The 26,221-nt window shown below is 39.1% G+C and overlaps 1 protein-coding gene across 1 annotated transcript in view; it reads left to right on the forward strand.

Annotated features, from left to right (window-relative positions):
- KLF12 (KLF transcription factor 12) overlaps positions 1–26,221 on the forward strand; it is a 444,681-nt gene that overhangs the window by 406,730 nt on the left and 11,730 nt on the right. The window contains exon 7 of the mRNA XM_082675656.1: positions 16,450–16,607. Within this exon, the coding sequence (XP_082531782.1) occupies positions 16,450–16,607 (158 nt within the window). The remainder of the gene's footprint in view (positions 1–16,449; positions 16,608–26,221) is intronic.

The raw sequence follows: 26,221 nt of genomic DNA on the forward strand, positions 1-26,221 counted from the left end.
AGGACTTTATGCTTAAGTAAATGAAGCCAGACACAAAAAGCCACATATTGTATGATTCTGCTTCTGTTAAATAACCAGACTAGCCAAATCCATAGAGACAGAGAGTTGGATTAGTAGTTGCCAGGAGCTGGGAGGAGGGGGTGTGTGGAATGACGGTTAAAGAGTATGGAGTTTCCTTTTGGGGTGATGAAAATATTTTGAAACTAGATAGAGAAGATGGTTCCACAACATTGTGAATATAATGAATGCTACTGAATCGTACACTTTATAGGGTGATTTTTATGGTATGTGAATTATATCTTAATAAAGTTATTATTAACCAAAAAAAGGAAGAAGGAGCCCAAGGCTAAGAAGTGTTGGTGGTATATTGGACATTGAGTCAGGTCTGCATTACTCTAGGTTAATCTTCCTGACAGCTCCGCATTTGAAATATGGGAATCTGAAAATCCAAAAGATTAAATCTAAGATACCATAACTAATAAATTATAATAAACTATAATTCATGCATAGATTTCAGATTACAGTCTATGCTTTTCTCTAGGGAACACAAGAAAAAATAGGATTCTTGTTTTTTCTCTTAAAGATAATAATATGAACTTATTGATCACAAAACTTTAATTTAGAAGTCTGCAGATTCAAATTTCACATGTTTTTCTCCATTTTTAAGATCAGCATGTTCTGGGTTTTTTTGTTTTGTTTTCCTTGTGTACCACGAGTACTTGGCCTAGTTCAGAAAGAACTTTATGAGACATACATTTAAGAATGACTTTATAGGGCTTCCCTGGTGGCTCAGTGGTTGAGAGTCCGCCTGCCGATGTAGGGGACACGGGTTCGTGCCCCGGTCCGGGAAGATCCCACATGCCGCGGAGCGGCTGGGCCCGTGAGCCATGACCACTGAGCCTGCGCGTCGGAGCCTGTGCTCCGCAACGGGAGGGGCCACAACAGTGTGAGGCCCGCGTACGGCAAAAAAAAAAAAAAAAAGAATGACTTTACAAAGTTAAAACTATATTCTTTTGGGTTGGGAGTTGTATAAGTAAAGTGAAGAATAAACACACCAGATCCTAGGCTATTGTGGCTGAGTTTCCTGGTAGCCAAAGCAAAAAAGTAAATAGGGTGGGGATTTTACTTCTAATTATCTGGTGAAAATATATATATATATATACATCAGTGTTACCAAGCACATTTTCTTCCATACCAAATAAAAAATATAACATAGCTTTTTCTCTCTTTCTCCAATGTCATTGGAGAGTGAAAGAGTCCTAGCTTGAGGGGTCAGGAAAGAGTGTCTTGTTCCACCTCTGCTACTGTTTAGCTGTATGGGCTTGGCATAGGTTAGTTTAATTGATTTTCTGAGCCTTGGTTTCCTCATCTTCTAAATGTCTTTCAAATATGAATTTGGGTCACATTAATATACCTTCCAACTTTTCCAACATTAATTTCGCAAAGTATTCAAAGATTAAGTTGAGTTTTCAAGATGGAAATAAAAAACAGGTAAAATATTCCCTCCGTTAGATGGGAAGGTTTTTGGTTTTCTCCAAAATTCAACCACAGCCACATTTTATGGTAGGAGAAATGCCTATTTGTGGCGCCAGATAGCCATTCTGGTCAACAAAAACTCAAGTGGGACATTACTAATGAGTTCTATTTGGCCTTGTTATTTTTTTTCTTTTTTAATTTTAGATGTTTTTCCAAAAATTCAAGTGAATGGTAACCAAATTATTTCAGATAATAGTCACTTTTAGGTAAGAATGGCTAATGATACATTTTGGTTTTGAATTTTATTCATTTTTTTATACAGCAGATTCTTATTAGTTATCCATTTTATACATATTAGTGTATATATGTCAATCCCAGTCTCCCAATTCATCCCACCACACACCCCCTCCACCACTTTCCCCCCTTGGTGTCCATACGTTTGTTCTCTACATCTGTGTCTCTATTTCTGCCCTGCAAACTGGTTCATCTGTACCATTTTTCTAGATTCCACATATATGCATTAATATACGATATTTGTTTTTCTCTTTCTGACTTACTTCACTCAGCATGACACTCTCTAGATCCATCCACGTCTCTACAAATGACCCAATTTCGCTCCTTTTTATGGCTGAATAATATTCCATTGTATATATGTACCATATCTTCTTTATCCATTCGTCTGTCAGTGGGCATTTAGGTTGCCTCAATGACCTGGCTATTGTAAATAGTGCTACAATGAACATTGGGGTGCATGTGTCTTTTTGAATTATGGTTTTCTCTGGGTATATGCCCAGTAGTAGGATTGCTGGGTCATATGGTAATTCTATTTTTAGTTTTTAAGGAACCTCCATACTGTTTTCCATAGTGGCTGTTATCAATTTACATTCCCACCAGCAGTGCAAGAGTGTTCCCTTTTCTCCACACCCTCTCCAGTAGTTATTGTTTGTAGATTTTCTGATGATGCCCGTTCTAACTGGCGTGAGGTGATACCTCACTGTAGTTTTGATTTGCATTTCTCTAATAATTAGTGCTGTTGAGCAGCTTTTCATGTGCTTCTTAGCCATCTGTATGTCTTCTTTGGAGAAATGTCTATTTAGGTCTTCTACCCATTTTGGATTGGGTTGTTTGTTTCTGTAATATTGAGCTGCATGAGCTATTTGTATATTTTGGAGATTAATCATTTGTCCGTTGATTCATTTGCAAATATTTTCTCCCATTCTGAGTGTTGTCTTTTCGTCTTGTTTGTATTTTCCTTTGCTTTGCAAAAGCTTTTAAGTTTCATTAGGTCCCATTTGTTTATTTTTGTTTTTATTTCCATTACCCTAGGAGGTGGATCAAAAAAGATCTTGCTGTGATTTATGTCAAAGAGTGTTCTTTCTATGTTTTCCTCTAAGAGTTTTATAGTGTCCGGTCTTCCATGTAGGTCTCTAATGCATTTTGAGTTTATTTTTGTGTATGTGTTGGGGAGTGTTCTAATTTCATTCTTTTACATGTAGCTGTTCAGTTTTCCCAGCACCACTTGTTGAAGAGACTGTCTTTTCTCCATTGTATATCCTTGCCTCCTTTGTCATAGCGTAGTTGACCATAGGTGTGTGGGTTTATCTCTGGGCTTTCTATCCTGTTCCATTGATCTATATTTCTGTTTTTGTGCCAGTACCATATTGTCTTGATTACTGTAGCTTTGTAGTATATTCTGAAGTCAGGGAGTCTGATTCCTCCAGCTCAGTTTTTTTTCCCTCAAGACTGCTTTGGCTATTCAGGGTCTTGTGTCTCCATACAAATTTTAAGATTTTTTGTTCTAATTCTGTAAAAAATGCCATTGGTAATTTGTTAGGGATTGCACTGAATCTGTAGATTGCTTTGGGTAGTATAGTCATTTTCACAATATTGATTCTTCCAATCCAAGAACATGGTATATCTCTCCATCTGTTTATATCATCTTCAATTTCTTTCATTAGTGTCTTATAGTTTTCTGCATACAGGTCTTTTGTCTTCCTAGGTAGGTTTATTTCTAGGTATTTTATTCTTTTTGTTGCAGTGGTATATGGGAGTGTTTCTTAATTTCTCTTTCACATTTTTCGTCATTAGTGTATAGGAATGCAAGAGATTTCTGTGCATTAATTTTGTATCCTGCAACTTTACCAAATTCATTGATTAGCTCTAGTAGTTTTCTGGTGGCATCTTTAGGATTCTCTATGTATAGTATCAAGTCATCTGCAAACAGTGACAGTTTTACTTCTTCTTTTCCAATTTGTATTTCTTTTATTTCTTTTTCTTCTCTGATTGCCATGGGTAGGACTTCCAAAGCTATGTTGAATAATAATGGTGAGAGTGGACATCCTGTCTTGTTCCTGATCTTAGAGGAAATGCTTTCAGTTTTTCACCATTGAGAATGATGTTTGCTGTGGGTTTGTTGTATATGGCCTTTATTATGTTGATATAGGTTCCCTCTTTGCCCACTTTCTGGAGGGCTTTTTATCATAAATGGGTGTTGAATTTTGTCAAAACCTTTTTCTGCATCTATTGAGATGATCATGTGGTTTTTATTCTTCAATTTGTTAATATGGTATATCACGCTGATTGATTTGCATATACTGAAGAATCCTTGCATCCCTGGGATAAATCCCACTTGATCATGGTGTATGATCCTTTTAATGTGTTGTTTGATTCTGTTTGCTACTATTTTGCTGAGGATTTTTGCATCTATATTCATCAGTGATATTGGTCTGTAATTTTCTTTTTTTGTGGTACCTTTGTCTGGTTTTGGTATCCGAGTGATGGTGACCTCATAGAATGAGTTTGAGAGTGTTCCTTCCTCTGCAATTTTTTGGAAGAGTTTGAGATAGATGGGTGTTAGCTCTTCTCTAAAAATGTTTGATAGAATTCACCTGTGAAGCCATCTGGTCCTGGACTTTTGTTTATTGGAAGATTTTTAATCACAATTTCAATTTCATTACTTGTGATTTGTCTGTTCATATTTTCTGTTTCTTCCTGGTTCAGTCTTGGAAGGTTATACCTTTCTAAGAATTTGTCCATTTCTTCCAGGTTGTCCATTTTATTGGCATAGAGTTGCTTGTAGCAGTCTCTTAGGATGCTTTGTATTCTGCGGTGTCTGTTGTAACGTCTCCTTTTTCGTTTCTAATTTTATTGAGTCCTCTCCCTCTTTTTCTTGATAATTCTGGCTAATGGTTTATCAATTTTATTTATCTTCTCAAAGAACCAGCTTTTAGTTTTATTGATCTTTGCTATTGTTTTCTTTGTTTCTGTTTCATTTGTTTCTGCTCTGATCTTTATCATTTTTTTCCCTTCTATTAACTTTGGGTTTTGTTTGCTCTTTGTCTTGTTCCTTTATATGTAAGGTTAGATTGTTTATTTGTGATTTTTCGTGTTTGTTGAGGTAGACTTGTTTTGTTGTAAACTTCCCTCTTAGAACTGCCTTTGCTGCATCCCATAGGTTTTGGATTGTCCTGTTTTTGTTGTCATTTGTCTCTAGGTATTTTTTTGATTTCCTTTGATTTCTTCAGTGATCTCTTGGTTGTTTAATAACGTATTCTTTAGACTCCATGTGTTTGTGTTTTTATGCTATTTTTTCGCCAGTAATTTATTTCTAATCTCATAACGTTGTGGTGGGAAAAGATGCCTGATATGATTTCAGTTTTCTTAAAATTACTCAGGCTTGATTTGTGACCCAAGATGTGATCTATCCTGGAGAATGTTCCGTGTGCACTTGAGAAGAAAGTGTAATCTGCTGTTTTCGTATGGCATGTCCTATAAATATCAATTAAATCTGTCTGGTCTATTGTGTCATTTAAAGCTTGTGTTTCCTTAATTTTCTGTCTGGATGATCTGTCCATTGATGTAAGTGAGGTGTTAAAGTCCCCCACTATTATTATGTTACTGTCGATTTCCTCTTTTTTATAACTGTTAGCATTTCCCTTATGTATTGAGGTGCTCCTATGTTGGATGCATATAACATACAATTGCTATGTCTTCTTGGATTGATCCCTTGATCATTATGTAGTGTCCTTCCTTTTCTCTTGTAACATTCTTTATTTTAAAGTCTATTTTATCTGACATGAGTATTACTACTCCAGCTTTCTTTTGATTTCCATTTGCATGGAATATCTTTTGCCATCCCCTCACTTTCAGTCTGTATGTGTCCCTGGGTCTGAAGTAGGTCTCTTGTAGACAGCATATATATGGGTCTTGTTTTTGTATCCATTCAGCGAGCCTGTGTCTTTTGGTTGGTGCATTTAATCCATTCACGTTTAAGGTAATTATCGATATGTATGTTCCTATTACCATTTTCTTAATTGTTTTGGATTTGTTTTTGTAGGTCTTTTTCTTCTCTTATGTTTCCCACTTAGAGAAGTTCCTTTAGCATTTGTTGTAGAGCTGGTTTGGTGGTACTGAATTCTCTTAGCTTTTGCTTGTCTGTAAAGGTTTTGATTTCTCCATCGAATCTGAATGAGATCCTTGCCAGGTAGAGTAATCTTGGTTGTAGGTTCTTCCCTTCCATCACTTTAAATATATCATGCCACTTCCTTCTGGCTTGTAGAGTTTCTGCTGAGAAATCAGCTGTTAACCTTATGGGAGTTGCCTTGTGTGTTATTTGTTGTTTTTCCCTTGTTGCTTTCAATAATTTTTCTTTGTCTTTAATTTTTGTCAATTTGATTACTGTGTGTCTCAGCGTGTTTCTCCTTGGGTTTATCATGCCTGGGACTCTCTGCGCTTCCTGGACTTGGGTGGCTATTTCCTTTCCCATGTTAGGGAAGTTTTCAACTATAATCTCTTCAAATATTTTCTCTGGTCCTTCCTCTCTCTCTTCTCCTTCTGGAACCCCATAATGCGAATGTTGTGTTTAATGTTGTCCCAGAGGTCTCTTAGGCTGTCTTCGTTTCTTTTCATTATTTATTCTTTTCTGTGGCAGTGAATTCCACCTTTCTGTCTTCCAGATCACTTATCCCTTCTTCTGCCTCAGTTATTCTGCTGTTGATTCCTTCTAGTGTATTTTTCATTTCAGTTATTGTATTGTTCATCTCTGTTTGTTTGTTCTTTAATTCTTCTAGGTGTTTGTTAAACATTTCTTGCATCTTCTCGATCGCTTCCATTCTTTTTCTCTGGTCCTGCATCATCTTCACTATCATTATTCTGAATTCTTTTTCTGAAAGGTTTCCTATCTCCGCTTCATTTAGTTGTTTTTCTGGGGTTTTATCTTGTTTCTTCATCTGGTACATAGCCCTCTGCCTTTTCATCTTGTCTATCTTTCTGTGATTGTGGTTTTAGTTCCACAGGCTGCAGGATTGTAGTTCTTGCTTCTGCTGTCTGCCTTCTGGTGGATGACGCTATCTAAGAGGCTTGTGCAAGCTTCCTGATGAGAGGGACTGGTGGTGGGTAGAGCTGGCTGTTGCTCTGGTGGGCAGAGCTCAGTAAAACTTTAATCCACTTGTCTGCTGATGGGTGGGGCTGGGTTCCCTCCCTGCTGGTTGTTTGGCCTGAGGCAACCCAACACTGGAGCCTACCCGGGCTCTTTCGTGGGGCTGATGGCGGACTCTGGGAGGGCTCACGCCAAGGAATACTTCCCAGAACTTCTGCTGCCAGTGTCCTTGTCCTCATGGTGAGCCACAGCCACCCCCTGCCTCTGCAGGAGACCCTCCAACACTAGCAGGTAGGTCTGGTTCTGTCTCCATTGGGGTCACTGCTCCTTCCCCTGGGTCCCGATGCACACACTACTTTGTGTGTGCCCTCCAAGAGTGGAGTCTCTGTTTCCCCCAGTCCTGTCGAAGTCCTGCAGTAAAGTCCCGCTAGCCTTCAAAGTCTGATTCTTTAGGAATCCCTCCTCCTGTTGCCGGACTCCCAGGATGGGAAGCCTGATGTGGGGCTCAGAACCAGTCCAGTGAGTGGACTTAGGTGGTATAAGTGTTCTCCAGTTTGTGAGTCACCCACCCAGCACTTATGGGACTTGATTTTTTTGTGATTGCGCCCCTCCTACCGTCTCACTGTGGCTTCTCCTTTGTCTTTGGATGTTGGGTATCTGTTTTTGGTGAGTTGCAGTGTCTTCCTGTTGATGATTGTTCAGCAGTTAGTTGTGATTCCAGTGTTCTCACAGGAGGGAATGAGCGCATGTCCTTCTACTCCGCCATCTTGAACCAATCTGGCCTTGTTATTTATATATACCTGTATGAGCAATTAAAACCTATTTCAGGGGCTTCCCTGGTGGCGCAGTGGTTGAGAGTCCACCTGCCGATGCAGGGGACACGGGTTCGTGCCCCGCTCTGGGAAGATCCCACATGCTGCCGAGCGGCTGGGCCCGTGAGCCATGGCCGCTGAGCCTGCACGTCCGGAGCCTGTGCTCCGCAACGGGAGAGGCCACAACAGTGAGAGGTCCACGTACCACAAAAAAAAAAAAAAAAACTATTTCAATAATTTATGTAAGTACCAGATAGTTAACTGATATAATTTCAGTGCTCTTTAATAAAACAAATCTCTAGTGGAACATAGACCTGGTTAATGACAAACATAAAATAGACGGAGGCTGTGTGGATGGTCATTTAAAAAGTTTATTTATGGTTCCCTTACAATATCTCATTAGAACTGTATATTTGGAACAATTTATATATGTTTTAATATTTAAGACACAGAATCTTTTTATATACTGTCCTTGCCTAGGGTATATCCAAACAACTACCTTAAGACTGAATCTGCCTTATAAGAAGATCCTTCTGATATGGAAAAATTAACCTGTTTATATCAAATTCTGCCCTAGAGCAGTGTTATGGTGAGACTCCAGTGTGTGCCCTTGGAAACGTCCTCACGGGGTAGACTGTTTCCCAAGCTCCTTTCTCTCTCCCTTTCCCGTCACCCTTTCCAGCACCTACTGATATGCCAGCTTCTAGAGAGGCATGCATGTGACCACATCTTCATTCTTGAGGAGTTTAAAGTTTATCTTTAATGAAATAAGGAGAACTTACTTTTCTAACTTAGCACAATTCTAGAGGGTCTCAAAATCAGATGGGTTCAAGGGCCACACCAATAAGATACATGCATAGTGCTGTCCTTATAAGGCAACAGGGAGTTGTAGGGCTCGTGCCAACCTGAGGAGGACAGCGCCTACCTTAAAGGCATTCTGATTAATTAATCCTGTTCAGACCTAGAAAGTATTTTTTTTTAGGTTTAAATGATCCATCAAGCTATATCTCCTGGCATGAAACATAATTTAAACCCCAACGTTTCCTAAAGAAATTCTGTGGAAACATTCTTCTGAATATTTCAGTAAGTTATATGTCTTCTGTTCCATGTCCAGTGTAATTCAGAAATCCACACTTGTGGGAATTCCCTCACATCCAATGGTTAGGACTCCGTGCTTTCACTGCTGTGGACCAAGGTTTGATCCCTGGTTGGGGAACTAAGATCCCACAAGCCTCAAGGTGCAGCCAAAAAAAAAAAAAGAAAAAGAAAAAAAAGAAATCCGCACTTGTTTCAGGACCCTTGTTCCATTCGGCATTATGAACTGATTTTATGGGGAAAAGTCTTTACGATGCCTACAGTGTTCCCCCAAAAGAAAGTTTTGAGTAGATATTGCATGTCGGAAATGGATCTTTTTTGTTAACAAATAATCCTCTCTCAATTTGTAATATCAATTCATCATGAAAGTTTGATAGTATAAGCAATCACAGCAAATGCCATTAATGATTCATTTTTGTCTGTTTATCTATTTTACTTTTTGCTTACACAGCTTATGATTTTACTTACTTGCTAAAATATGATGAATCAGGAGATTCTGAGATCTGTAACAGAGCCTGTAACAGTTCTGAGTATTTTAATGGTCCTAGATAGTAGTGAAAAATACTTAGTAGCAGCTGTTATTTTTAAGGAAAATCATGATATACTATGAATCTATCTGCAGACCCATCTAAAAAAACTTCGTTGGTAAACCCATTATATTTTAATTAGTAGGAGATTTCATATATTAGAATAATAATTAGAAATACACTTTGACACATTCTGTTCATATGAAAAAGTGTCAAATTCTAGTGGAATGTATGCCAGGATTGAGCTTTGGGACATGTTTCAGCAAATGTATTACTCTTGATTTACACATTTTGTGAAATGGATTTATTTTTATTGAATCCAGATTTCAATGTAAAGTGGTGTATAATGTTTTAGTCACAGCTTCTGGAGAGATTGGCAACTACTAATCTTACAATTTCAAGTCTGCTCGAAAGTAGTTTTCTGTAGGAAACTATGGGCTGGAATGAAAGAGGTGAATCTGTGAATCAGTGAATCTGTGCTGCCTTGGAATGTAGCTTCTGGAGACTGGAGGGTGAATGCATCTAACGCCTTTTCCCCAATTCATGTCATAGAAAAGGCACTGACATGGTTTGATATAAGCTAGATAGAGCCTGTGACAGTATGGAAGAGAAGTATAAAGATTCCTGCTTCTGAGAGCCATCTGCTGGCTAAGAGAAAGCCTGCAAAAAACCCACAAATGTCTGGCTTGTCCACGTGAATAGAATCTCAATTACTAAGATTTATGTAACTCCGGTTTAACTGAAATTCTCATCAATTCTTTTTTTGGCATGTGACTTCGATATTTTTTTTTGTATATTTATTGGAGTATAACTGCTTTACAATGTTGTGTTAGTTTCTGCTGTACAACAAAGTGAATCAGCTATATGTATACATATATCCCCATATCCCCTCCCTCTTGAGCCTCCCTCCCACCCTCCCTATCCCACCCCTCTAGGTGGTCACAGAGCACTGAGCTGACCTCCCTGTGCTATGCAGCAGGTTCCCACTAGCCATCCATTTTAATTTGGAAGTGTATATATGTCAATGCTACTCTCTCACTTCGTCCCAGCTTCCCCGTCCCCCGCTGCGTCCTCAAGTCCATTCTCTACGTCTGCGTCTTTATTTCTGCCCTGCCACTAGGTTCATCAGTACCCTTTTTTTAGATGCCATATATATGCATTAGCATATGGTATTTGTTTTTCTCTTTCTGACTTACTTCACTCTGTATGACAGACTCTAGGTCCATCCACCTCATTACAAATAACTCAATTTCATTCCTTTTTATGGCTGAGTAGTATTCCATTGTATATATATGCCACATCTTCTTTATCCATTCATCTGTCGACGGACATTTAGGTTGCTTCCATGTCCTGGCTATTGTAAATAGTGCCGCAATGAACATTGGGGTGCATGTGTCTTTTTGAATTATGGTTTTCTCAGGGTATATGCCCAGTAGTGGGATTGCTTGGTCGTATGGTAGTTCTAATTTTAGTTTTTTAAGGAACCTCCATACTGTTCTCCATAGTGGTTGTATCAATTTACCTTCCCACCACCAGTGCAGGAAGGTTCCCTTTTCTCCACACCCTCTCCAGCATTTATTGTTTCTAGATTTTTTGATGGTGTGGCCTCGATATTTCATTCTCAGTGTGGTGTTTGATTTACTAACAAGGAAGTAGTTCTTGCTTCCGTCTCTTCTGTGGCAGAAGCTGATTCAGAATTCCCATAGGTGATATTTATCTCCTGTTGAAAATGATTTTAAAGCAAACTTTGGAAAACAGTACAAAATATACTCTTAAAACTGAATGTTCCCCCTTCCCTTAAGGTAACTGTGTCATGCAACCAACTCTAAATGCTTTTTGGTACAATTGTAAATAAACTAAAATGGCAGGGAAGGAACTAGTTCTGTGGTCTTGATGGTCAAGGAAGAGTTAATCGCATACCACTGCCAAACTCAGTCTTCGAAAAACATATCCCTGGAAGGAAATATGTATTTTACAACAACCTGAAGACAGTATTTTTTAAGGTAGATTAATAGTAAGTAATACTGAGTACTTCTACAAATAAAACAGTTTACCTTAAAATTCTCAAGAGAAAAGTACATTATAGCAGACTACGTTTAAGAATGCTTTTATGTGCTGTTGTTTTCTATAATAGGATTAGAGGGGAAATTTAAATGATACAGATTATTTTGTTGCTTTTTCATAGTGTGTTATATGCTGGTTTATATTCCTGTTTACCTGAGTCAGTAGAACATATTAACTAGGATTGGGTTCTGGAGTCAGTCAACCACTTGGGTTCAAATTCTGGTGTGGTCACCAACTTTGTTTTGGCCTCGGTCTTAACCTCTCTCTTTGCCTCAGTTTCCTCATCTGTAAACTAGAGGTACTAATAATAGTACAGAGAGTTGCTTTGAAGCTTAAGAAAAAGCGTAAGGCATTTAGAGCAGTGCCTGGAACGTGGTAAGCATTCTGTAAATGTCAGCCGTCGTGGTTATCCTCAGCCATACTCCTTGGCGTTCTGTTGAGATGATACGTGTGAATTTGCTGAAGCACCTTCTATCCCTCTGTTTTCTGCTCTTGTTTTAAAATGTTGGATGTGTGTGTCCTCCCTTCCCAGCCTTAAACGAATGTCCTGGCTTCTTTTTTCTAACTCCTATAGAAACTCCAATTTCAGTGAAGGGTGTCTCGTCACACTCAGGTCACACGTGACAAATGGCCTTTTATTACATGTTGATTACAGTTAACCTTCATTTCTTTCATGGCAGCGGTGTGGTGCCTTCTATTTAAATAGAGCTGTTCCCGGATATGACTTTTCGAGCCTCTCTGGGTTTAATTCTAATTTAACTTGCCATTCCAAGTGGGACTGTTGTGTAACTGAAGGCGTGATGCACTCATTTGTTTTCTCTACGTCTAATTATCACCATGCAGTGCCCGTGAGGCCCCCTCGGGCATTCGTTCACTTTTCTAAATGGTGGAACCTTCTGGGGAAGGGAGTGGGCCTTTAGTTATTGTTCTTTTGAACTGCACGGATATGTTTATTAGTGCAGTGTCTGGGAACACACTAGCAACTCTTTTACCCTGACCATTTTCATCATACCGTGCTTATTACCAAGGATTATTGGAAGAATCCTCTGCTGGCATAGGCAGTAGTTTCTTGCGCATTTCCATTCTTCAGAACAAGACCAACTTTCAAAGCACACAAGTCAGTGTGTGTGCATTTGAGGATACCTGAAGTGCTTTGGAAACGAAGGGCACATGGCTTTCAGAAAGCATAGGAAGGGCAGGATAGAAACACCCAACATGTAATTATAGCTGTTCTGTTACCAAATACCGTGCTTTTGAGCCCCAGGGTGAGACGGGACAGGATGAGTTAGAATCATTCCTTCACCCTTTTGCGCTCACCTAGATGCTTACCTAGGATCAAAGGGAAGCTTTTTCTTTCATTCACCAGCATCTTATACGTGTTCAGAGGGATCTCAGCAGTCTCCCACTGAGAATTTTAATTGTAAGCCGTGCTTTAGAATGCCATTCTCTTGAACTTAGAGCAAAGAACCAAGGCACTTATATGTACATGTGGTTTTAATGGTTACCCAGAATCCCAGATATTCAGTAGCCACTTTGTATACTATAGCATTTAAAACATGAAATTTAGGGAAATGAGAGTAAGAGTGAGGAATTGAGTGACCATTATTGGAAGATTTGCAGTCAAAGGATCCTGGTAAGGATTAATTAACCAATTAAAGATTCATTAATTAGTTGATTATATTAAATTAAAAATTAGGAATACCTGACTTAATACACTCTTCCATTCATCCATCTATTCGTTCATTCTATTTAGCAAACATTTCTTATATGCCCACAATGTTCTAGGCTCCAGAGACACAAAAATACTTGGTACCAGCACCGTGACTATCAGATTTTCTGCCATGGACTTGGCGTGGCCAAACACCCAACCCACAATTGTCTTCCACCTACAGTGCCCCCTAACTGTAGGATCATGCCGTGGGCCCCAGTACAGCAGCAGTCCTCTGTGGAGTTGGGTTGTCCTCTCCTCTTCCTGTGTTCTTTAAACTCTTCTGCACTTTTCATTCTTTTTCACTTCAGCCCCACTTACCTTCCTGCCTTTCCACAAAGAGATCAAATAAGTTCTGAAAGGTACAGGCTAGCCTAAGGTTCTTTGATGTCTTCTGAGGTTGTCTCTACCATTTAAAAAGGGGAACCAGGGAAAATTTTACCCACTGAATATCATGTTAAAGCTAGTTTTTGCTGGGTCCAGCTATTCATTGCACATACCTTTTTAAAAATTATTTTTATCGTCATCATCATCTTTACACATATACCTTTAGGTGGTTGTTCTTCATAGTGTCCAAAAATATTTCACTTTAAATTGAGGAAAACCAGGGTATGAAGTTTTGTAGAACATTAAGGCTGTCCACCTAACCTGTCTTCATTTAATGTAAATTCAGAAATCTGAGTGCAGTAATTTTATACCATTCTATAGCCCTTGCTTCCCCTTCTCTGCCTGCCATATAGTTCAGTAGTTGATTGACTATATAGCAGCATTACTTCAGTCCCTTAAAGACCTACTTAGTAGTTACTCAGTTTTTTATTTCAGATTTATTTTTCACTTTTCTCTGTATACATGTATACATAGCAAGATAAATAGCTAAAGTCAACTATGGGCAAACAATATGTGTGTGTGATTATGCTTAGTTACATTTAGACTTCTGCATACTAGTGTGTAGAAATTATTGTACAAAACAGAGGGTTCTTATTATAGACTTTAAGTTATAATTTGAAGGGAAGAAATACCATATCATATTCTCAATTTGAAAGATGTCAAACATACCACAACGTGAAAGTTTCTATTTTTGAGGGCCCCCAGTGACAAGATCCATATTTGGTTTTATGACTAGATATTCAAGAAGTGAATGACTGTTGCCCTCTTATCACACACACACACAGTCTTAATTATTTGCAAAAATCACAGCCTATGCCAGCACATACCTTGTTGGGAGTGACTAAAGCTGTTCTCTCATGGGCACACCTGTCACACTATTTTGACTCTTTTCACAATAGGCTCCAATCCCTACAACTGAGTCAATGGTGTGGAAAATCACAAATCCGTATTGAGTGATAAGAAGGCTGAAAAAGTGGCTTAGCTCTCCCATATGTTCTTTCCTTCAACTACTAGAAACCTTGCACAAAACTGTTTAAGATACTAGTAGATAAACATCATTTATATTTGATCTCATCTAATAATATGAAGCTTTGGCTACTGAATCTGTTATTTGTACAAGTGAAAAGATGCACTGAAAACCTAAAAGGCAAGTACATGGAAGGAGACATTCAAAACAAGTTCACTGGAGCAATGTTATAGTGAAATATTAGAAATAATTTATATGTCCATCACCTAGGAAATGGATTTTAAAATGCTGAGATGATATTCTTTGGACTACTCCCGTATTTCATCTGAGTCAAGTATCAAGCAACTACAGCCCGTGGATCAATTACAGCCCACTATTTGTTTTGTAAATAAAGTTTTATCAGAACATAGCCATACTCATTTGTTTATATATTTATCTATAGTTACTTTCATGCTACAATTGCGGGGTTGATTTGTTACAACATAGACTGTATGACTCTCAGTCAAAATAAAATATTCACTATCTAGCCCTTTACAGAAACAATTTACCAACTCCTGATCTAGGTTAAAACACCATCTATTGTAAAATACACCATTACTTTATATACCACTAAGAAAGAAAAAAAAGTCTGTCAACCTATGACAAGCTGTCAAATGTCAGAAGCATCCTGCTTTTAGAGACATTAAAATATTAAAATATTCATCTTAGAATCAATGAACTGTGGTATATCGCATTTCAAATAAACAATACAGTGTATCCATATGAACAGATCTCAGATCCTCCGTGTCAAGTGAACAAAAGTCAAGTGTAGAACACTTTGCAGAATGATGTGAACAGCATATTATTTATTTGTCTCTTAAAAAACACCAAACAATATAATGAGTTTCCATGAATGCAGATATATATCAGTAAGCATGATTTAAAAGAATTGGAAGAATTTAAAGAAAGCTGATGATAGAGGTTTTCCCTGAGAGGAGAAGGGACCAGGATAATGATAGAAGGGGGGAGGGGTATCTTTATCTGTTGAGTTCAGGTTTTTCAAGGATTGATTTATTAATAGAAAGGAATTTAAAAAAGCATCAAAGCATGGAAAACCTGGAAGAAAGTAATGTCAAAGTATTAATAGTGGTAAATTTTTTATAGTAGGAATATGGGTGATTTCTTTTTTGTAGTGTATTTCACTGTAATTTTCAAGAACTTCATGAATAACTAAAGAAGATGAGTCATGCTCTTCATTTCTATCTCAATCAAAAGACATTAAGGTTGGAAGAAGTACATGTTAATCAGTTACCTGACATTACAAACTAATCCTGTTTTTCTACTGTGGCATTAAGGTTAAACAATGTAAAAGTCAGGGCCAAATTTCATGGTTAAAACTTTTTTTCATAATGTGGTACAGCTAATCTTTCAATACAGTGAACTTTATTCCTCACCGTGAAAAACCACCAACGAGAAAAGTCAAATGTCAGGTGCATTTTACAGAGCTGAAATAGCTTGTCATGAGTCATGTTACTGATGTACTGATGTCATTTCTTTCAACCCGACCTTACTTGTTTTGAAATTACGTTGTGATTTTACACGATTGTATATGTTGTCACATGCAATTCAGACCCTCGTGTTACTTATTAAATGCATTCATTTTGTCATTTGTCTATGGCAGGTCTTCCTAAAATATGCTCTGTAAGTGTCTTCACAAGTTCAAAACTTTGAGGGATAGTTTTAACACCACCAGATTATTTCTTTTGATGATGGGGATCTACTCACTCACCACTGCTTTCATTTAGTTTTTGTTCTTGTCATTTTGTTGTTATTTTAAGCATGTCTTTCTCTCCCTAAGAGTGTTTCCTCAAAAATAGGTCTAGCTGCCTGCCTTCAAGATTAAGAAATGAAATGTGTCCCAGAAGGTGACAGCGGGAAATGTGGACATGGGACCTTGAGTCTGTATGAAGCTGCAGGCTATGAGCCTCAGGTGTCATGGCAATGGAACCAAACAGAGTGCTGTATTGCTCACCATTTAAATCTTTTTCTTTTTCCAGTTCAATCTCACCATTTAGTATTGAGAGCACAAGACGCCAGAGAAGGTCTGAATCCCCAGACTCCAGAAAACGGCGTATCCACAGATGTGATTTTGAGGGATGCAACAAAGTGTACACAAAAAGTTCTCACCTGAAGGCTCATCGAAGGACACATACAGGTACAGCTCTGCAGGGCGTCTCACCTGAGGGTCGCTGAGAGTCCAGAAAGGGCCAGCTGCTTGGCTTTGGAGCCATGAGTGTGCTGGAATGTTCTGTGCTCACCCCTCACATGTGCATCATATGTTCCTTTCCGAGTGGAGTACATTCCCTCTCTCAGTTGAAAAAAGGCCTAAGTCTTCGTGAAGTTTCGCAAGCAAAGAAGTATTTCTTTTGTGTCTTAAGGACTTTTAAAATAATAGTACGAACACGGTGGTCTAGTCTTTTTCATAATCAGCGTTGCCACTTAATTGTTGTCTAGTTATTAGGTTTTAAAATGTCCACATAACATACCAACCAAACAAGCTGAACAAAATCATTCTCTTAAAGTTATCGTTTTCACCACCACTTAGATCATGTTTTTCTCCCCTTGATCTCATCCCCCAAATAACCAAACAGATAACCCCCCCCCAAAAAATGAAATAAGATTAACATATACATAGCACTGTGGGGAGTTTAAAGCAATACTTCCACATGATTCCATTTGATTCTCACTGGTATTTTTTTGTATAAGGAGAGGATTTTTCGTATTCACAGTTTGCAAAGAAGGAAATTGAGATCACAAGTGATCCGCTGACTTTGTCACCATCCATTCACCCATGCACCTACCCAGGAAAGAAGCCAGTGACTCTTCACTTAGCTCCCTACCCACCCCATCAATCCTCTACCCTGTGTGTCCCTCACCTGGCATCCCCTGGCTTCCTTGGCTTCTGGATCCCATTGGGTACCATCAATGGGGGGCTCTGGGAAGAGACCAAAGGTGGAAGGAGAGACCCCCAATTACAGAACTTTTTGGTCAGAAAAGTGACTGGTGACTGGAATGTGTGAACCTCAAAGAAGCAGAGAGAAGAGAGAAATTCATTCACACTCATTCCTGGTAGCAACGTGCTATAGAGCCAGTAACTACCCTCGACAGGAGTCAGCCTCCAGCACCTGCCTCTATCTGGGAGCTTCACGTGTAACAGACTCCTGTGGGGCTGCGTAAATCGTGCTCCCATCTCAGATACATTGAGACGACCACACTGTATAAACTGTTTCTCAGCTGAGGTAGCAAAATCATTGAAATCGTCATTCTTTGCCATTTATTGAGTCATGTGCTTATATCAGATTATTTGAAAGCTGCTTTACAGAGACTTTCATGACTCTGATCGTTAAGATGGGACATCTTTTTGTGTGTGTGATGAAGTTATAGCATGGGATGCTTGCCTGAAGTCAGAAAAGCTTTATAGAATCTGAAGTTTACCTCTGCTTATATAATACATTAATACTATTACTGTTTCTAAGGGAATTCAACGCAGTGTGAAAACTGTCGCTTCCATCTTTCCTCCCTATCCCCAGTCCTTATCCCTTTTCTACATAATTCCAAATTCTTTCCTCTCCATTGATCCAGAGCTTTCCCAGGAGAGGTTTTCATCTATTTCTTCGGCACTATTTCTTTTTTTTTTTTTTTTCGGTACGCGGGCCTCTCACTGTTGTGGCCTCTCCCGTTGCGTCGGCATTATTTTTGAATCAATTTTCTTTCTTTCTTTTTTTTTTTTTTGGATCTGAAAAATTAAGTCATTTAATATTCAAGTTAAGTTTTCATTGAAGTTAGTTGATTTATAATGTTGTGTTAGTTTCAGGTGTACAGCAAAGTGATTCTGTTTGACATACACATATACCTTTTTTTTTTTTCAGATTCTTTTCCCTTAAAGGTTATTACAAAATATTGAGTATAGTTCCCTTGCTATATAGTAGGTCCTTGTTGGTTATCTATTTTATATAGAATACTGTGTCTTCGATTTTCTCATTAAGGCCAAGAATGCATATAGAGACATGAAAGTTGAATAAGCATGTTTCATCTATCAGTAGACAGTGAACACAAATCAGAGGACTAAGTATGATCAGCTCATATTACTGACTTCTTATGGGAGCATTTCAGTTAAAGGAAAAAAAGAATGACCTTTCTTCAGTGAATCCTTGTATATTTTGAGTTACTTCTGTTTTCCTTGAACTTTCCAAAATACTTATTATCCCCATTTTCACATAGGTACCCTCTATTTCATTTATGCAAGTGATGAACAGTGAAAGAGAGGAAAAGTTTTAATGAGGTACTATTAAAGGATTGAATGTTATGGCATGATAGGATTGCATCTTATAGGTTTTAATATAGATTGTGAAAGTGGGGGAGATGTGATGTGTGCATTATAATTCAAAGCAATATAAACCTTTAATGCTGAAGCAGAAGTAATTAGTTTGGCTTATTAATAAGATGAAATCATCGACTCCTAGGGTCTGAATGGACCTTATATGTCACCAAGTCTAGTTGGTTTCCTAGTTAGAGGGGTCCTTGGGTATCATCTTTCACAGAGACCCAGTCCCTATACTATGCAGTATTCTGCACACTTAACATATTTTTTCTTTCATTTGATCCACACAATAACCAGTGTCATTACCTCCTTGGTATGAGTGTGACTCCCGGTCAAGTATTATTTCCCATCTCTCCTTAAATGCCTCGCGTGACAGAGAGCTTTTTCTTGTGCAAGACAAGTTGGGTGACATTTCTGAGGGCGGAGTCCTCGTCTCTTACAGCATTGAATTGTCTCGGATGGCGTTGTTTGGCTCCCGTTGTCTCGTTGTCCAAGGGAATCGCTCGAGCCATCACAGTGTAAATTTCACTTCCGGCACCCTGGTGCTCTTCTCAGCACTGTCATGAACGGCTGGTATCTTCATCTCTCCAAACTAGACACCCGCTGTTCTCTCAGCCACGTTTTCCTATATGCCAACATATCACAGTATCTTTTAACGTTTTCGCACCACAAATTGAGGGAAGAGCTCTTGTTAATGGACGTCTCTTAATAGACATAAAGATGATGATAAGTCTTTTAGCAGTTGACTCTGTTAGGTCATCTAAATCAAAAACTGCTGAAAACTGGATCTTCCCATCCCCTGTACCTATAACGGATTTCTTTTCAACTTAAACGCACAGTGTTGTATTTGTTATTGAACCTGTCCCTCAGATGATGGCTCCCTTGGGAATAGTGGGTTTCCCATCACTGAGGTGTTTTGCCCCAGGCTGGGTGACCTCTTGTGGGAGATACAGGACAGAGTCATTACTATGGGGCCTGCACATACCCTTTCAAGTCTGGGAAATAATTATACTGCATCCATTTTATTGACTTGGGCTCATTATTCTAATAAATTGAAAAGATTTTGGAGCGCTCCCTGCCCACCTTGCTTTTACTTTTTTAGCTTTCTCCTTCAGCTTCTCCATTTTTCCAAGTACTAAGTAGAACAGGTTCAAGGAAAAAGCCCTGAGATGTGATGTTGGAGACTTCCATCCAAGTGGTTCTTAATTTATTTACTTATAGCTAAGAATCCACTTAGTTGTCCTACTCCAATCCATGTTTCTTGATCTCACAGCTGCATCCGAAAGTCCTTGTGAAATTCCTGCTCCAAACCCAGATATGCCAAATTCATCCATCCACTTAGCAGAGAAATACTTACTCTGCTCAAGGCAGAGTCTCCTAAACTACCAGTCAAATAACAGTACTTTCAAAAAGAAAGAATGAAATTTGCTTGATTTGCTGTCACTGGTTCAAAGTGAGCCCATACTGGTTTCTGATTTATAATTACACGCAAGATTTCATAACTTCGGGTTCAAAGTAAAATCAACACTAGTTCTATAGGGATTCGGGTTGACTTGTTTGATTTTAATAAATATCTTCTTAGCCTTACCTTTGCTTCAGGCATATTGCGTAAGTTATTTGTGTGTGACCAGTAATAATGAATGTGAAGTTTGGGATTATAACAGATGACTTACGAGAACTATACACGCGATGGGAGGTGAGCAAGGGACAAGAAGACACTTTCTTTGAGAAAGTCACGTTAATTCTACCTTTAACACTTGATCTTTTGTGCTTTATTAGTACATGATCAGTCATCTGTTTAGGACTTATACGTACAGTAAATTAAACATATTTGTAGGAGCGTGAAAGAGGATCATTTCCTATATATTAACAAGGAATTTAGAGTAAAAAAAAAAAAGACATGCTGAAGAGTACCTTTTAAAAATAATTAACTATCGTTTCATAAATATGCAGTTTAGATAATAACATACAGGTTTGACCAAATATTTTTAAATGCCTACTAACACCTGTCTGTAGTAAGTTGTTTAAGTCACTTTCAGTAGAAGGAAAAAAATATATCTCGGTCATCACATCCGCCCCTTTGTCAGCAGGTACGTTGTTCCTACTCACTGGTCTAAATTGTATGTTTCCTCTGCATGAAGCAGTGTGCAGTGTATTTAAATGAATATGCAGTGTACTGAAATTAAAGGTCATTTAAATCTGTGCTAAACATAACTACTATGTATTAATACAATGAGTTTCCCTCACTTTAAGAATTTCATTACTTATTAAGTGATCTAAATATGAATTTTAGAAAAAATGGTTTATGAGTTTGATATTGCTGTTTAGAATTCTTACTACTTTCTAAAAATGTATGCCATTGTGTTTTCTAAAATGCAGTTCAAGCCAATAACGCTCAGGCACCAGTGATTCTTACAACCACTAGATGGCGCACTACAACCAGATGTTGGGTCTAGTCTAAGAGGGTCCAAGGAAGAGTCAGCTAGAACCCTCTAGTGGTACGTTTGACAGGGCGTGATGATCACTGCTCTGCAGAATATTATAATTTAATGATGAACAAGGAAAACGGCAAGATAAAGATTTAAAACCAGATTTTTAAATAAGTAGTTTTGACCTATAAAAATGTTGTTTCAGATGAATCTGAATTTGAAAATTTCAACTTGGTATCCTGCTCTCTAATAAATCTGAGGCTCATTTAGCCAATCTTGTCTAATAATCACTTGAATTCATATGAAAACAATACACCAAAGTTCTAAAAGTTAGTAAATATAGAGCAGCCACGTTTCTTATGTCTGGCTTTAGCAAAAATAATTCATGTCTGAATTTTACACATCAAGGAAGTTAACTCATGGATGCTTTAAAAATTTTAACCAATTTTTATTTAAACGTCTCTAAAATATGTCCTTCCCTACCTTTACAAATGAAAGAGATGATGTATTATTTAGCCCTTCCCTTGAGGAATGAAGACTTTGTAACTAATATCACATGCTATAATTAACATCAGATAATGACTATGCGTGCGCGCGCGCACACACATACACCCCAGTCCAAAATGCTTGTGGATTCCATGCTTTTTCACTTTCTTTCTTGTCTCATTACTTCTCATTGCTATTCCTATATTTCTTGCTTCTAATTTGACATCTTATTTTATTGGATGAGATTCTGAAATGATTTGATCATATCCTACAAAGAAAATCATGAGCTATGTGACAGCTGTGCATCTTGGTGGCCTTTTGTTCACAAGTCTTGGGGTTGCTAGATCTTACCTTCAGGCGATGGGGTGCTACTTACACTTTCACATCTATCTTCATTAATTAAATAACTCGTTCCATATAAAGCTCCACGTCAGACCCTCTGTCTAGATTCATTGTTAGATAAAGCATAGGGCTTAGCGATGCCAGGATAATGAATCACTGAAGAACAAACTGACGTTTTTCAGGTAAAAATCCTCTGCAAATAAGCTGTTTGCGGATCTTGGCCAGAGAGCTCACAGATACGCTCCATATTGGTAACTGTGAAGAAATAGGAAACTATCATAGAAATAGCACTAAATTTGAAGTCAGGCGACAGAAATTTGCCTGTGGCCCCTAACTGGCTTGTGAGCTTAGACAAGCTACTTAACTCAGTGTATCTCAGGTTTCCTATTTTTTTAACTTTGAACATAAATATAGCAAGTTGTTGCATAATTACCACAGGGGGCCTCATTGTTATATCCCCAGTGAATACAGTGACTAACACATTGTAAGGACCCAATCATTATTTGTTGAATTGAAATTGTGTATGCCTGGATATTGATGTGGATATATGTTATTAATATGAGCAGTAGGTTCAAGGCAAAAAAGTTTGGATAATTTAATGTATCGTCACAATCAGCTGTAATTATATAATCTCTTTACTTCAGACTCAACCAATTTAATATTTATATAATGCAGAAAAAGTTGGAGTAAAAGTATTATTTTATCAGCCCTTTGTCATCATTTTTATAATGATAGTATAAATAATCTTTTTAGGAACGTATTTTAAATACTTAGTAAAACGTAGTCTTTTATTTGAAAGGACCTATTCATAGACAGATTCAACAAGACAGATATTTATTGAGCATTTTCCATGTCTAAGGCACTATAGATTTTTCTTGAAAAAGGCAGAAAGAGGCAGAACCCCCATCTTCAATGAACTTCTCCATAAGTGTACTAGGTAAGATGCATTGAACAGTCACAACGAAGGCCAGGTCTACAAAGTCATATAATAAAGATACAAGCAGAATAACAAAAGAACACCATGGGCATTGTCTGTTATGGCCAGAGAATTTGGGGACACGTTTCTAAGCTGGGCATGCAAGGCCCTTCTCATCTGACTCCTTTTCATCCGTCAAACCTCATTTGCTGACCCCGTCCCAATTTCCCCCATTCCCCACCCACGCAAATGAAGCAGCCTCCAGACATGCCCAGCTGTATGGAGTTCACTTGTATGTTCTTGCATCTACCTGAAATGGCCTGCCTGGGCACCTCCATTCTTACTTCTTGAGTTGGTAAACTCCTATTTACTTTTGGAAACTGCCTCAGTGTCACCTTGTCTGTGAAGCTCTCTGACCACCCTCCTTCCCTGGGCAGGTAGAATTTTTTCCTCCGTGACCCTGGAACACTTGGACGTTTCCTTGTTGCAGCAGCACAGTGGGCAGAGAGGAAAGCATGTGGGAAACAGTGGAGCAGTAGAGACAGGAGGGCATGGCATCTGCTTGGACGTGAGGGCAGGGGAAGGGGAGACTTTGAAGACATCTGGGGTGCATGGTTAGGAGGAAGGAATGCTGTGAACAGACATGGAGACCAGCAGTGAGAGAGAACTGATATTTCCTGAGGACCTGCCAGGTCCCAGGCACAGTGCCCCGCTCTGCTAGTGCTTTACATATTTTAATCACATCTGTAAATCCCCTGGAAGGTTAGAGCACTTGTCCACTGTCATGGAATGAACAAGGAAGTAGTGGAGCTGTGATGCAGACTCCGGTTTCTCTAGAACCTGTGCTGCTGTCATTACACCTGGTCTCAGACAAGTTTGCTAATAACCTGCCAGTCTCTCCCACTAGGGCCACACTCCATGCAGGTCTAGCTAGCGGTTCCTACCTGTTTAGAGTTGGTCATTAAGGTACTTGGAAGTATCAAGATAGCTAGTGATTGGTAAATGGCCTATTTTTAAGGATTTTCATCATAATGTGAACTGATCTTTTTTTGTTTGTTTTTTGGTTTTTTTCGGCCATGCTGTGTGACTTGCGGGATCTTAGTTCCCTGACCGGGGATCAAACCTGGGACCCCTGCAGTGGAAGCATGGAGTCCTAACCACTGGACCACCAGGGAATTCCCAGTCTTTCTTGAAAGTCGACTAAAGTTTTGCTTTGTTAGAAAGCCAGTGAGAAGACTGGCTTTCTAACAGGAGCATTAATAATTAAACTGGAGGTAGCAGGACATAAGACAGGAAAACAGAGCAGTAGATGTTGGTATTGGTGAAAGGTGGTGAAACTCTAAAAAGAGGCAGACCATCTTCATGGAGATGAACTGGAGGGGACATTTGGAAGGCAGAACTGGCAAATGTAATAATCGGGTTGGGGCAGGTAGAAAATAACCGATAGGAAAGAGTCCAAGAAATCTCGCCAACTGGAGAGATGTATGACTTGATACCTGAGTAGATGGGCTTGTCTTTTTTCCAGATATCAAAATAGAAGGAGGAACATGTCTCATCTAAGTGGTAGATGCTGAATAACGTTTTGGTCACATGGGGTTGCTTTCGGGCTGCCAACTGGAAATGTTGTCTCCCCTTCCATGGTGCTTGGGAGAGAGACGGAGGTGTAGACACTTGGGAATCTTTCCCTTATAAGTTGTGGTAGAAGCTGTGGAAACCAAGGAGAACCTATGCAAGTGAGAAGATGTCAAAGCCCAAATCTCAGTAAATATTTATGTCAGCGTCCCCAGCCTTTTTGGCACCAGGGACTGGTTTCGAGGAAGATAATTTTTCCACGGACCAGGGCGGGGGATGTTTTGGGGATGATTCAAGCACATTACACTTATTGTGCACTTTATTTCTATTATTATTACATTGTAATATATAATGAAATAATTACACAACTCACCATAATGCCGACAGGAGGCGGGGCTCAGGCAGTAATGCGAGGGATGGGGAGCGGCTCTAAATACAGAGGAAGCTTTGCTCGCTCTCCCACCACGCACCTCCCGCTGTGTGGCCTGGTTCCTAACAGGCCACGGACCAGTACTGGTTGGGGGTTGGGGACCCCTCATTTATGTGACAGGTAAAGGAAGGCGTCTACAAAAGAAACTGAGGAAAAGGTAACCAGAACCAGGAAGATAAACGTTGTCCCTACATAGAAATATAAACTCAGCCACATAGAGTATTATCCTTAGACCTTGAACTTTTTACTTCCAGTAAAGTACATTTTAATTATAGGGTATTTTTTTAATTTTTTTTTGCGGTACGCGGGCCTCTCACTGTTGTGGCCTCTCCCGTTGCGGAGCACAGGCTCCGGACGCTCAGGCTCAGCGGCCATGGCTCACGGGCCCAGCCGCCCCGCGGCATGTGGCATCTTCCCGGACCGGGGCACGAACCCGCGTCCCCTGCATCGGCAGGCGGACTCTCAACCACTGCGCCACCAGGGAAGCCCTATAAGGTATTTTTAACTTCATTTACATTTGATTTCTAGAGGAGAGGGGCTAGCCTCTGGGTTAACACAGTGTTTGTCCTGTGAGTACTAGCTCATATTCTGTCAGTCTGCTTGGCCAGTTCTGACTGGATATCTTGGTTTACGAAAGCAGTGATTTAAGGTGTTGAGAGGCATTGTAGGGTAGTGGTTAGGACTGTCGACTCCCTGGGTTGAAATCCCCCCTCCATCCACCACATACTAACTCTGGGTGAAGTGGGGTTGGTTACAGCAACTACAGTTAGGGTCGAAGTTAAATGAGTTCAGATCCATAAAACTCTTATAGCTAAGTGTGGTGGATGGAAGACGCTATATGCTGTAGCAAATATTATTTTCATCAAAGAAATCCACTATATAATTGCATGAAAAAAAAGACCCACTTGGTCTTGTTTACACATAATGAAAAGGAGAATTAATTCAGTCCAGACAGTTCCATAGGGCAGATACTAACATACTGATCACTTGTTTGATTGAATTGACAAGACCAAACGGATCAAACAAATTATAGAATAGATTGGTCTACTTGGCCTATAAAGGAGTTGTATACTTAAAACCTTAGAAAAAATCAGGATCAGGATCGGCATCCATTTTACCTGCAAATCTTAATTCCTTCCTTAAAAATAACAAATGGGGCTTCCCTGGTGGCGCAGTGGTTGAGAGTCCGCCTGCCGATGCAGGGGACACGGGTTCGTGCCCCGGTCCGGGAGGATCTCACATGCCGCGGAGCGGCTGGGCCCATGAGCGATGG

The sequence above is a fragment of the Grampus griseus genome, assembly GCF_964374135.1.
Source record: "Grampus griseus genome assembly, chromosome: 18".
In the NCBI taxonomy this organism is placed as follows: domain Eukaryota; kingdom Metazoa; phylum Chordata; class Mammalia; order Artiodactyla; family Delphinidae; genus Grampus; species Grampus griseus.